This window comes from Aspergillus glaucus, assembly GCF_001890805.1.
Source record: "Aspergillus glaucus CBS 516.65 unplaced genomic scaffold ASPGLscaffold_27, whole genome shotgun sequence".
NCBI classification, from domain to species: Eukaryota; Fungi; Ascomycota; class Eurotiomycetes; order Eurotiales; family Aspergillaceae; genus Aspergillus; species Aspergillus glaucus.
This window is the reverse complement of record NW_019170479.1, coordinates 16242-29035: the sequence shown is the minus strand read 5'-3', so window position 1 is coordinate 29035 and position 12794 is coordinate 16242. Positions and strand designations below refer to the sequence as shown.

General features: G+C 45.9%; 6 protein-coding genes across 6 annotated transcripts; 4 read left to right on the top strand and 2 right to left on the bottom strand.

Annotated features, from left to right (window-relative positions):
* Positions 1 to 60: 60 nt before the first annotated feature.
* On the bottom strand, positions 61 to 2251 carry ASPGLDRAFT_52060 (uncharacterized protein). Its single transcript, XM_022547665.1, has one exon. The coding sequence runs from the start codon at positions 2176 to 2178 to the stop codon at positions 373 to 375; it is 1806 nt and encodes a 601-aa protein (XP_022396539.1). The 5' UTR covers positions 2179 to 2251; the 3' UTR covers positions 61 to 372.
* A 319-nt stretch (positions 2252 to 2570) lies between these two features.
* Positions 2571 to 3723, top strand: ASPGLDRAFT_52057 (uncharacterized protein). Its single transcript, XM_022547664.1, has 2 exons — positions 2571 to 2744; positions 2859 to 3723. Exons 1-2 carry the CDS (start codon positions 2643 to 2645, stop codon positions 3561 to 3563), a joined length of 807 nt encoding a protein of 268 aa, XP_022396538.1. The 5' UTR covers positions 2571 to 2642; the 3' UTR covers positions 3564 to 3723.
* A 331-nt stretch (positions 3724 to 4054) lies between these two features.
* ASPGLDRAFT_61388 (uncharacterized protein) lies at positions 4055 to 6148 on the top strand (the record flags this gene model as incomplete). Its single annotated transcript, XM_022548469.1, has 9 exons — positions 4055 to 4203; positions 4262 to 4333; positions 4390 to 4399; positions 4449 to 4519; positions 4565 to 5177; positions 5227 to 5382; positions 5450 to 5644; positions 5705 to 5766; positions 5821 to 6148. The coding sequence occupies 9 exons, from the start codon at positions 4055 to 4057 to the stop codon at positions 6146 to 6148; spliced, it is 1656 nt and encodes a 551-aa protein (XP_022396537.1).
* A 735-nt stretch (positions 6149 to 6883) lies between these two features.
* Positions 6884 to 7363, top strand: ASPGLDRAFT_914698 (uncharacterized protein). The gene is made up of 2 exons (XM_022550497.1): positions 6884 to 6903; positions 7071 to 7363. The coding sequence occupies exon 2, from the start codon at positions 7147 to 7149 to the stop codon at positions 7309 to 7311; it is 165 nt and encodes a 54-aa protein (XP_022396536.1). The 5' UTR covers positions 6884 to 6903; positions 7071 to 7146; the 3' UTR covers positions 7312 to 7363.
* Positions 7364 to 7415: 52 nt separating this feature from the next.
* Positions 7416 to 9123, bottom strand: ASPGLDRAFT_29398 (histidine phosphatase family protein; the record flags this gene model as incomplete). The annotated part of the gene is made up of 3 exons (XM_022543849.1): positions 7416 to 8262; positions 8331 to 8460; positions 8517 to 9123. 3 exons carry the CDS (start codon positions 9121 to 9123, stop codon positions 7416 to 7418), a joined length of 1584 nt encoding a protein of 527 aa, XP_022396535.1.
* A 1331-nt stretch (positions 9124 to 10454) lies between these two features.
* On the top strand, positions 10455 to 11077 carry ASPGLDRAFT_52054 (uncharacterized protein). Its single transcript, XM_022547663.1, has 2 exons — positions 10455 to 10654; positions 10711 to 11077. Exons 1-2 carry the CDS (start codon positions 10532 to 10534, stop codon positions 10828 to 10830), a joined length of 243 nt encoding a protein of 80 aa, XP_022396534.1. The 5' UTR covers positions 10455 to 10531; the 3' UTR covers positions 10831 to 11077.
* The last annotated feature ends 1717 nt before the right edge of the window (positions 11078 to 12794 follow it).

Below are 12794 nucleotides of genomic sequence, written 5' to 3'. Positions count from 1 at the left end.
TCTGCATGCCAATGAATAGCTTTTTTGTCAACTACCACGGAAAGATCTTTTGAGCACTATTTGGAATGAATACAGGAAGAACTTTGATTAAGAAAACTATCAAATGTAAGGACCTGTTAAAAGACACTCTGGCGGCCATCAACTAGCTACTAAAGAAAATCGTTGCGAAAAAAGTTCAAAAAGACGAAACCAGTGCTAAGTGCATAATGCATGTATGCGGTGGCCATAGTAAAAGAATGTTGGCTGCATAGCTGTAGTCCCCCGATTTAGTCGTCTCTCATAATATCTGTACGTACGTATCTTCGTACAGCATAAGACGTACGGCCAACATATTAATGATCTGGGCCGTGTATGGAATTCAACACTTCTGCCCTAGCTTTGCGAAGATACAGTTGCCTCGACCAGAAGAACGGCCGCCACATAGTTTCTGAGGAAAATCACCAACATGAAGCGGATGGCACGTTTGTCTGACTCATCTAGATGTGAGTAAATCTCCTCAGATGTCAAGAATAGGAACAGTGTGGTCGCAAGAAAAGCCTCCACGCCTTCACATCTCATGATGGCTTCTCCCAGATCCATCATCAGACGACTTAGAGACATGAACATTTTCCTTTGGCCCGTCATACGCTCTGGCTCGTTGCCTTCACCCTCAGTATTAGGGTCTTGAGCTAGGTGTTTTGCCAGCGCGGCCACCGCATCGCAGAATATCCTCAGAGTCTTCGGATCGACTAAGTCGTGCGCTGAAAATGGACCTGGGCAGAGCTCCGGCGTCCAGGGCTTCAGGCGAGCTATGATATTGTCCTTCTTCATTTCGCCGATGATCTTGCGGCCTGGTTTCCGGATTTCCTCGCGTCCATCTTTGTATAGAATCATTTGCAAGTTGCAGTGCTTGTCATAATCCATGATTGCCGCCAATCTTTCCGTGAGAACATTGAGGTTGCTGAAATCAGCATCTGATAGGCGAAGGTTGTTGTTATATTTGTGCACCACGGGACTGGGCGCACTCACGATAGCATTGCGCCATTGAATCAGTCTCTCGCCCTTCAAAGCAAGAGGCCCTATATCGATGAGCTTGCTCGGATGGGACGGCTGGAGCAGCTGGTTAAGCTTATCCTCAATGCGCGAAGACTCGCTCGAAAGCAAATCCAAGAGCTCGTCGTTCGAATTTTCGTCTTGATGACCGACGAGGAATTCAATGAGACTCTTCTTCCGGCCAGAGATAGGCGGTAGATCCGAAATTTGACCAGGATGCTTGCTGGATAGATGGAAAGCCGTAATAATGCAGCTTCTCGGGTCGCCTTCCTCGGTCCGATAGCGATGGTGGACAAGCGCTCCTGCTGGAAAGACGATTGCCAACGGTTGATCGGGATGCTTTGCCTCTACCACGCTCGAGCTGCCTTTGACCTGCTTCTGAAATTCAAATAGACCGTTGATAGCATCATGACTCACAAAGAGACTATCTCTCTCTGTAGACCAGGGCAGTCCCTCTGCATCGACGAGGATATCTCGGTTGCCTTTGTGAGTCCAGGGTAGAAAGGTGAAGTTTTGACCAGAGGGACCCTTCACTTGACCTCGTCTCCAATTGAGTAAGACTTTGTATTCTTCTTTGAAAGGTGTATTATCAACATGGAGCATGTTGTCCTGGGCATTGATTGACAAAGGATTGTTGTCCTTCCCCCTAAAATCCACAATGCGGATGGATCCTCCAAGAAGATAGGAGATTAGAGCAACGAGGAGCGGGTGGCTAAAAGCCTCAATATACTCCCCCCCAAGGAAGAAGTTATGCTCGACTGCGAGGTTGACATAAGAGTGCATGAAGGCATTGTTGCCGGATTGCACCTGCACCTTGTCGTATGCGGTAACAAGCTTCTCAAAGATGGCTTCTTCGATTAGGCCGCCAAATAAGCCGCAACCGTCGGTTTGAATCATGTCGACTAACTGAAGGAACTTGGCCTCTGTGTCGTCCCCCTTCCACCCCTGTCGGAGGCTGCGGAGCAACTTGACGCGGAAGTCTATCTGACTCGCAGTAGGAATGCGTTGACGGTGCGGTACGGTATCCAGCCGAAGCCCCGGCACCATGCTGTTCGTGACTGTTCTCTCATGAAGCAGAGAGGCTTGCAATTCGACAGGAATGTTCAACGTAGGTCTCATGACTTCTTCGCTCGAAAGGTTGCTCATATTAAAGGGTTTGGAGATTCGCGGGCGTTATGCTTGTGTAGTGATTGTGAACTTGAATGAATTCAATAGGCTTGACTTAGATTCAGAAGGCTGGTAACCCGCAAGGAAGTCTTGGAGCTTTATTAACTCTCTGCCTGAAACCTGAGAACAATCCATTGCTATGGAATGAGCTCTGTAGCCATTTGGGTCTGTCATCAAGTAAGTAGTTATTGCCTGTATGTCATACAGTAAGCATAATCTCAGTTCAGTCTTTGCTGATATAGCTTATTGTTGATTATACTCGGTATTTATTTGCACGGCACCAGATAGTAATACAAGGACAGAAATAGGTGAAGTTTACATAGAATTGGTAATTATTTATAAATCATATTATCTTATGTATCTAGTATAATGTCGAATATCAGATATCAGAATACCAAAATCAGTGACAAGCGTTTTTTGTATACAATCAACAAGAAGCCAGTATGACTGACACAAAGAATAATCACCTGCCTCTTGAGGCCCGTCCAATGAAGAATACCATATGCCTCTTTGATCTTGACGGTACTTTGTGCCCAGAAAAACAGGTATGTGCCACATCTGGCTAGGTCATACATGCTTGATACTCGACAAGAACTTTTCATATGACTCGCATCCTCTTCCTAAACTTGCAGAGATCATGAAATTGAGAATCTGTCCAGGTTGCCTCGCAAGAAATGCACTCACTCCTCGGCCTGCTTCGCCAGAAATGTGCTATCGGCTACGTCAGTGGTGGACCTCTTGCAAAACAGCAGCAGCAACTCAGCACTCCGTCAACCCCAGTGATCACCCTCTTCGATTTCTGCTTCCCCGAAAATGGTGTCACGGCTTTTAGAATGGGCACCCCTCTCCCAGGGACCACATTCATTGAGCAGGTGGGCGAGATGAGGTATAAAGAGCTAGTCAACTGGGTGCTGCGATACATCGCGGACCTGGATATCCCGATCAAGCGAGGCACCTTTGTTGAGTTTCGGAAGGGTAACGTGAATATTTCACCCATCGGGCAAGGGGCAAATTATGTTGAAATGGAGGAATTCTACCGCTATGATGAGATCCACGGGACCCGGAAGAAAATGATTGAGGCATTGGAGAGACAATTCTCAAACCTGGGCTTGAGGTATGCAATGGGAGGTAAAACTTGTTTCGATGCCTTTCCCGTCGGCTGGGACAAGACGTATTGTCTGAGGCATGTAGAGGCCGAAGAGGAGAGAAGTGGAGTGGCTTACGATGAAATCCATTTCTTTGGGGATAAGATTTACGAAGGGGGAAATGATTTCGAGCTCTACATGGACCAAAGAACGATTGGGCATGTAGTAAATGGCCCCGAAGATACAATACGACAGGTGAGAGAACTGTTTGGGTTGTGAAAATCTGCAGATTTCATTCTATAGGTATATAGCAGCATCTACGATACACCTACAGGAACTTAGAATTCTATGGCATCTGACAGGAAAAACCAGGCGTGTTTCAGATTAAATGTAGCACTTACACTCAACACACCACAACATATTTATTTTCTAAACGCAGACCAAGTGTGCTGAGAAATCCGGTCCAGTCTTATGAGCAGGTGAGTATTGGCACTACAAGAGGACATCGGCTGATCAACACCTGCTCCTGCCTTAGGACCCGGGGAAGATAGTTATGCATGCTTACGGTAATATCATGACAGGGCATATTAGACGATTAACTAAATTTAATGCATGCTTATTTTACGAAGAGTAAGAGTACAGTAACATGTCAATTCTGTGTCTACACTAGACATAAAAATCTCTTACTGACCTTGTAGCAAGTACCACTTATAGTTCTTTCTATTCCAGATGCAATCTTTGACACAACATAACATTAATGGCTAGGCACTATGGATACTCACAATGGTCTCAATGAACAAAAGATTCTAGAGTCGGATGTACTTATAATCGGTTCTGGTCCTATTGGTGCTGTATACGCCAGGACAATTACCGATGCGGACAAGAATATTCATGTGCTCATGGTGGATATGGGGGAGCAGTAAGTACTCACTACTTGGTTTTTTGAATAAATTCGCATCTCTAACATCATATGATAGAGGCACGAAGTTGATCGGTGATCACAAGAAAAATAGTATTGTGGTACAGAGGGGTAGCGGCAGTTTCACCAGGTAAGTGTCAGAAATGACAGCAATTATTATAAACATCTTCTTAATTATATCTACAGTACTGTTCAGGTATGTTGTACTCTGATCGAATCCTGACTTAGTCTAAATTTTGGCCAAGGGAGCATTCGGTCGACTATCAGAACCAGTTAGCACAGCAACTGCTTCAGAACCTGTTGCTTGGTCAGTTGTGTGAGTTCTTACATTCCCTGAGACACTATTTCTAATCGATCCCAGTCGATCAAAATCTGCATCGTACAATGGTAGTTCTGAGCAACTACACTTGAACAGTCTGCCAGCTGCTCCTGTCATAAGAGAAGTTGGAGGCATGGGCTCCTACTGGAGCTGTGCCACACCCGAACAGCACCCGGCGGTTGAAAGGTCAGATCTATTCTCCGATCAAGAGTGGAGAGCATTATACAACCAGGCCAGAGCTCTTTTCCACACCACTGACACAGCATTCGATTATTCAATTCGCCATCATCTTGTCAAAAATACTCTCGTCCGAGCACATAAGAATCGAGAGATTGTGAACCTGCCTCTGGCATGTCATCGAGGTACACATAACTTGGAGTATTTACAATGGACAGGCTCAGCCACAATCCTGGGAGATCTTGCAGATCCAAAGTACAGCGGTGGGAACTTTGAATTAAAGGCTCAGCATCAATGTACCAGGCTACTCATGGATGGGGCATCTAAACATATCGTTGGAGCTGAGCTTATTAACCTACTAACAAGGGAGGTTATATTAGCCAAAGCAAAGAAGTACATAATCTGTGCTGGCGCTGTTCTTACTGCTGGAATCCTTTTTAATTCAGAAATTCAACCACACAAAGGCTACCCAGCTTTAGTACGTTCTTCTGGCTTTCTTCAAAGATTATGTAGCTAATCGCTAGCAGGGACGATATTTGACTGAGCAGACCATGGCTGTCGGCCAGGTTGTGCTAAAAGATGGCATAATAAAGAATGCTTGGAATGATCCACGGTGCAAAGAGCACTTCAGAACATTCCCTGATGATCCTTTACATATCCCTTTTAATGATCCTTCCCCTCAGGTACAGTGGTTTTGGTTGTCCAGTTCGCAGGTTCTCGCTATAAAATCACTAATGAACTGCATGGCAGATCACCATCCCAGTTTCTGAGAAGCATCCCTGGCACACACAGATCCAACAAGATCCATTTCACTACAACTCTGCTCCAACTTCAACTGACCCGCGCCTCATACTCGACTTACGCTGGTTTGGATACGTCAAACCTGTGTATGATAACTATGTGGAGTTCTCCTCAGAGGTCACCGACCTTTTCGGAATGCCTCAAGTAAGTTAACCCTTTGGCACTCTCATAATGGGTCAATGGTTTCTGACAAGCCAATGCAAGCCAACGATACACTATCGTATCGGGAAGGAGGACGCCGAACGTGCGGAAGCTATGGTACAAGAGTAAGTGTTTTATTGACTTCGACTGATCTTATATCAAAGGAATGACTGCTTAAGCTTTTCGCGCGGCAGCATGATAAACATTGCCGCGGATCTTGGGGACTTTCTACCCGGTGGGAAGGCGAAGTTCCTCGCTCCAGGCGCTGCGACGCACATTTGCGGGACGACTCGCGCCGGGAAGGAAGATGACGGACATTCAATAGTTGACAGGAACTCCAAGGTTTGGCGGCTGGAGAATTTGTTCATTGGGGGCTGTGGTGTGATCCCTACCCAAAATGCGTGTAATCCAACCCTGACTGCGGCATGCTTCGCCATTGTTGGGGCAAGAAAGGTTGTTCAGGAATTACATGCGCTCAGAGGCCAACAGTATCAGTCGAAACTCTAAGCCCAGAGCAGCAGCAAGTTGGATGCATAGAAGATTTGATATTATGAAATAAACATGTATCACTCATTAACCCAGAACTAAGAGTGCCACTACGATGATTGACTGACCAAAAGCCCTTCATCGCGCCAGGATAGGTAAGTTAGTGTTCATTTTGGTTGGCCTTGAACCCCTCGAAATCAGGTGCACCCTTGAAAACGGAAATCGCAGAATGCCTACCATCGCCTGTATTCCACCTCGATTCTGGTAAACATCGCTCAAGCCCGTGTACTGAAATTCCCGTGGAAGAGCCAACACGTTTCTACCGCCGTAGGTGATCCATTTTTTGTTCACGCCGGGTCCTATCCGTGCGGATTTGGATGTGGATACCAAAGTGGTATCCGGATGAGGATATGCCGCAGTCTAGTGCCAGTCCAGGCTGGCTTCATTGCACTGTTTGCACAGCCTCTTCAGGTCCAGCTGTCAACTGTGCAAGGATCAGTAAAATCAACCATCTATCTTCAGGGCACATTTGATACATCAATGTATCAGGCAAGTCCAACGAAGTTCACATTTCCTGGCCATCTATCTTTCTGGGATATAGTCACAAACGATCGGATGTTCACAGGTAGACATCGAAATTTGCTATCCATCTTCAGCTGATATGCCGGACTCTTCCCCGTCGACCTTCTGCAACTCTTCACGAGACCGAAACCCTGGCACGACCATCCCCTGACTGCTATCCGTCGAGGCATTGTCATCTTAGGGAGCGCCCGGTGGTACGTATTGGATCCGACCACGATCAATGAGCTTACCACGCTGCGGAAATGAGATCACGTACATAGAGTTGGAACTAAGGGTACTAACGCGATAATGCCATGGCACAATTCGCGACAAACCTTATATCTTCGTTGCTGATTCTTGAAAAATGTTAACCAGTGCCTAGTGGCGAATCAAGCCAGATCATAGGAACCGCCTTGCAGTCGTCACCCTTCGAGAGCAGTATATTTCATGTCGCTACTATGGGATACACCAACTCCGTGCCTTACGTCCAGAGACAAATGGACGTCCATTTGAAGGACCTGGCTGGTTTTGACAGGGCGTTCATTGATGTTGATGATATTTTGCTGGCTTCTGCAAGACAAACTTCTACAGGGAACTTGGAAATGGGGTCTCTGCTTGACTGATATCGATGGTACTGGATAACATGGATGGCATAGATTGTGTCGAATTTTACCAATTGACCCTGTCATTATGTACTTCTCGATGCAGTGGAAGACAAAACATCACACTACTCGGGTTGCCCATTCCCAACCTGTCCATCAATGGAGTAATTTCCGAAACACGCATACTGGTACATCGCATCCTTCTTCAACAAAGGGACCGTACGAAGAAATGTGTCGACCGGACAAAACCCATTCTTTGAATGTTTCTCACAACCAGGCAGTCCACTCAGAGGCAATGGTGCATTGTTCAAAACAAATCGGATGTAGTCCTTCGTGTTGGTGAATGTAGACAGGTCAGGGTTCGTGTAAAGTGTAGAACTCAGACCATTGAATGACGTATTATATGGGCATGTCCAAATCTCAGAGACCAAACGGGCACCGAACGGAGTCATATTTCCCAGCTGGAAAGTGTGCGGAATCGCATGGTCAACTGAACTCCGGAGGCCATGCGGGCCATATTTGAAGTGATCCAGCCCGAGGGCCGTCAGGACCGAAAGTATGATATTTTCATGAGACATGTCCATGTAGAACGGCTGATCCATAGGGAATTGAGCGGTGTTGTCATCATATGTCGAGTTGATACTGGTGTCACTGGAGTGGATCAACTTCAACTGCAGCCGTGCGGCAAGTTCGAGCACATATCCAATTCCATCTGCCCGGCCAGTAGGGGAGCCGAAGGAGTAATCAATATAGTAACTGAGATCGATGCTATATGCATAGTCACGCCATTCCTGTTCAGTGAATAGGGAGCAGAATGCGGAGGTTCCGAGAGTGGCGGTTTCATATGGACAGAGGTTCTGCATTGCTAGGACATCCAGAGCAGTGAGGTTAAATTCTGAAGGGAGGAATGTAGATAGCCTGGTTAGGGCCTTCTTTGAGTATCTGGATATGAAGTCAGATGCTGTATTATCCCTAGATTGTGTAAGCATACTGATTCTATGCAGTCACGCCTGGTAAGGTTTATCTGGCTTATAACATACCCCACATCAGAATCACTCGGACAGACCTTGTTAGAGGCCAATGTGTTGTTAAATCCGTCAGCCTCGGGAATGATAACAAGGTCATATTGTGAATAGGAGCTGTTGGCACCAATGTTTCCAAAGAAGCCACCTTGGATCGCGTTAATATGTAATAAAATAAACAGAATGACAAAAGGATAGACTTACTCAACCACCAACGAGCGCTTTCCAGAATTCTCGACTGCGAGGTAGTTCTGAATACCGGTTTGGGTCGCGAAGTCCCATTAGGATATTTATTCAGTGAGGGATCCCAAGCCGCAGCCCCAGGTTCACTACGGTAGAGCAGCCGTCCGTATCGCCTCCAGAAGTCAGCCCCAGCGGTATCTTCTGTCGCAGCACCACTAGCCAGCAGAAGGTCTTCTCCAAGCAAATATGTCCAATCGTTCAAGAATCTCAGTGGCCCTCGACCGATTGCTTTGCTCGGGTGGGCCTTGCTGTAGTTCACGAGTTTTGAATGGAAATTCCTCATCGCATCCACATTCAGCAAGCCTGAGGTTGGGAAACGCTCAGCATGTCGATGGAGTACGTGGGCTTGTGATAACTCGCAACCATGGGGAACGCCTTTCGGTAGACCGAAGTTGCCATCCTTGTAGGGGCTGAGGTTTCCCCAGCTTTTAGAGATGTCGAATCCGTTAGGATATGTTGCTCCGGTCTGTGTAGAAGAACTAGTAGACGAAGTCAGAGTCGCGGATGTGAGGCTTCCCAGAAATGCCAGGGCGGCAATAACCTGGCTCGTACCCGGTAGTAGATTCATTAGAAAGAAAGCACGAAGTATAGCTTTGCTTGAAATGTCAAGTGAGCTCTTTGAGAGGCCCCATACAAGCACAGCATCTCCAGGATAAGCGGACTATAAATTACAAAAACATTCTGCCTGAAGCTAACGGCTGTACTCCGTATTGGAGGAGATTTCTCGACAAGCGTCGGGATAAACCGCTGATCGGTGGAATGGGAAAGCTTGACGGCGGTCAGAATTGTCCGAATGATGATGTACAGGAAGTCGTGTGATGGGACAAGTGCAACTCTAATAGAGTAGCACGCATGTACTTTCCAGTATGGGCAACTCTCCCTCGGTTATAGCTGATGCGGAGTAAAGGTTGCCCGGTGTGGGGGAAAGATGAGACAGGACTGTATACTTATATTAGCAAACGTCACTCCGGTCGGAAACCCGAATTTCAGATCTAGAAATACGCAAAGGGGCGTAACATCCAGTCACACCCCACCCTTCAGCGTTCTCAACGCAATGAACATCTTAGGTAGCTGAAATGAGTGGCTCCTGGCTGGAACTCTTTCTTCAGTGGCCGTTTGCTCCTCCGATTGTGAATGCTCACTAGCTTCTGCTGTGGCCATCTCTGTTTGGTGAAGAATTTGTCGTAGTTCATCTGTCCGTATACCTGGCTATGTGTACCCAGTCTCTTCAATCACTCCGGCTTCCCTTTTGTTGCAGGAGTTCGTCTTGATCCGGTGTTGCCCATTCCAAAACATCTCTCGATAACAAAGACAGCTCCATCACTACAAGGCCAGTAGGGGTTATATTTTCTCCTTCAATAAAAGAGGATTGTTGATGGTCAATGACCAAGAGCATCTGGCGGATATCTGCATATCGTTATGCTCTCGCCGGCGCTTAGCTCCCAAAAAAGTGTCTTGTCCTATATTGCCCACTGGAAAATAGCAAAAAATAATAAATAATAATAACAATAACAATAACAATTATATAGCCAAAACGAGTACTATGTGGCCGATGTGGCTTAGATTTGATAAACAGTTCACTGGGTGTTCAGTGCCATGTCATTTTGATCCTCTGATATCCTTCTCATCCACTAGCTTGCTAGATCCACTGATCATTGGCTGTCGATTTCCAACTCCAAGCGAATTCCGGCAAATAGACAGATTCCAATCAATTATTCAATACGGCACTGATGGCATGCGACGGAGTGTTTACGGAAACAAAAATGTAAGCCTGGCAGGTGAGACCTATGAAAATTCCCGATCGGGATGGGAAAACTACCCGTATAACCATCTAGATGAAAAAATGCAATTATACTTTAATGAGACCACTCCCGAGTCCGGCTTACCGAATCTTAAACTGTCTAACTCCTACCGCCCCTGTAGCCCTCTTAGTATCTGCAAACAAATCACACCTGGCAAACAGCATCCCCATTAATATGCCATCTGCTCTCTATGCCATCAAACAGTTTGTTTCAATATTTTTACCTGAATTCAACGGCGCTTCCTTCGAATCTACGAAGCTCCGCTGGTATACAGACTCGCTGGACAATTCCTTTTTGGTTAGTCCTGCTGGAATATTAAGTCAAGCCTACATACTGACCACTTATAACGACAGATCGACTACGTTCCAACCTATGCTGAAAACTCCATCTTCGTTTGCAAGAGACTCACATCATGGCAAAGATATATCCCTGCCCCTTTCCAAGTAGCAACATTTGAGCAACCGCTCTTATAATCATAGAGAAAAGAATTTTTTCAAGGTAGTTGATTGGATGGGGGATTTCAGATTTTCGGATGTTGTTTTCACTTGACAGACATTTAATATTTGTCTTTTCTCGTGCCTTGATATTAGCCAAATAGTTTATTCCTGAACCTGGGGAACATTCACCGTCGTAAGGGCACCTAGCCTTATAATATCTGGTACCGACCTCCATTATATAGATATTGGGAATAATAAAAAAAAAGAAAAGCACATTCTTGCGACACCTTTTGCTATTGCAGCTGGTACCTTTTTGGCACGGCATATTAATTTGTATCAGTGTTGTAAACGCTTATGTGGGTCTTTATTATTATTATTATTATTTAATCAAGTTCATTGTCCATATCGAGCCCTAAAGCTATGACAGACCATATTCCATGAACTCGGGGCTCGTAGCTGTTTTTGGCCTCTTGTCCCTATGAGTTCCCGAGGTAGCCCCCCCCCCTTCTATAATCTCTCTGATCCTTTTCCTCGCCCCAAACTGCCTGTATGCGCAGGGTTTTTGAGCACGGCGCTCTCCTTGTGTTTCAGAGCAAGATGGGTGTGGCCTAGGCTGACTCTCAGCTATCATTGGCTCAATGCTAACGGTACTACTGATCTGCCCCATCGGTCGAGCCGCAAGCCCTGCATACACAGCCTTGTGGCCTGCTGCAAGGCTGGGGCGAAAGTCCGACGAACTAGGGCGTTTATGCGATGTAACACGGCAAGCTTCAAGGCATATGCAATGTGAAAGTATGTAAGATCTGGATATACATATACAAAACAAGGAGGTGGAGTGAATTAGCCGCAGGTTCGCCAGAGGTTCGCAAAAACCTTGGGATGAGAGCCTCATGGGTAGATGCATCTATTTCAGCCTGCAATACTCTGTATGTAGCTTCTAGGACTTATGTACAGTGTTTGAAGGATAAGAAAAAGAAATCATGAATTAGAAACCTCATTTCTTTTTCTTATGGCAGCAGTCTGCTCTGGAGCAATAGTGCATTCAGTGAAATTCATGCACTAAGCTTTTTGAAGTGACAAATAATGATCAGCGATTCATCCGGCGATCAATTCCTTTCATGCGCCAAGTTTCATGCGCTAAGTCTTTTGTGGTCCGGCCCGACCCGGATCTGATTCGCGCCTAGGGCTGAAATAGTTTCGGGGTCACAGTCTAAATAGTAGATATGGTCATCAAAAGTCCTTTGAAATAGAAAGGCCAAAATTGACAAAGTTGTCATTAGGAAGACTAGTTTTTAGCTTCGTATAGTATATAATCTCAGAAATCGTTGAAGTGGAGATGGACGCGTTATTTTGCTGTACGAAGGAACTACAGACGGACCTATGAGTACAAGTATTATTTTTGGTACTTAGGGCCTACGTAATAATTGCCTAAGGGGGTAAAAGAAAAGTCGGCCAACGGCCTTGTATCTCTTCTATGTCTCAGGCTCGCTGGAGTGGATTGATTATCATCTGATTAGTCGGCAAATGAAACATGAGGACCTTGGATTCTGTGGAACTACAATAGCGTAGTATGGTGTCTTGAGCACTATTCTCATTAAAAGACAATCTGGCACCCATGAATCAAATTTAAAAAATACTTGTTGAGAATCTGAGACGAATAGGCAAAGAAAATTGGAGACGCATAAATAATGTAGGCATTGGTGTGATAGGCTACGCCTAGGAAGAGGACAGCCAATGATCAGTGGCTGTGGCATGCTATTAGATTGGAAGGATTTCAAAGGATTGAGGTTGCGCGGCGCTGCGCGATGTTGGGTGATGGCTCACCCTCTGTATTGTGCACTCAGGCTCGCAACATATATCCTCCCTTTATTAAGTGACTGGTACATACGACCATAGGGTGTGGAGAACAGGGCTTCCCGTCCGCTCAGCCGTACTTAAGCCACACGCCGGCCGGTTAGTAGTTGGGTGGGTGACCACCAGCGAATCCCGGCTGTTGTATG

What these genes read in the sequence shown, in the direction of transcription:
- ASPGLDRAFT_52060 (XM_022547665.1), bottom strand. Translation starts at nt 2,178, where the DNA reads ATGAGCAACCTTTCGAGCGAAGAAGTCATGAGACCTACGTTGAACATT.
- ASPGLDRAFT_914698 (XM_022550497.1), top strand. Translation starts at nt 7,147, where the DNA reads ATGGGATACACCAACTCCGTGCCTTACGTCCAGAGACAAATGGACGTC.
- ASPGLDRAFT_52057 (XM_022547664.1), top strand. Translation starts at nt 2,643, where the DNA reads ATGACTGACACAAAGAATAATCACCTGCCTCTTGAGGCCCGTCCAATG. An exon ending in CTTTGTGCCCAGAAAAACAG is followed by an intron (nt 2,745 to 2,858) that starts GTATGTGCCACA and finishes GAATCTGTCCAG; the next exon opens with GTTGCCTCGCAAGAAATGCA.
- ASPGLDRAFT_52054 (XM_022547663.1), top strand. Translation starts at nt 10,532, where the DNA reads ATGCCATCTGCTCTCTATGCCATCAAACAGTTTGTTTCAATATTTTTA. An exon ending in CGCTGGACAATTCCTTTTTG is followed by an intron (nt 10,655 to 10,710) that starts GTTAGTCCTGCT and finishes TTATAACGACAG; the next exon opens with ATCGACTACGTTCCAACCTA.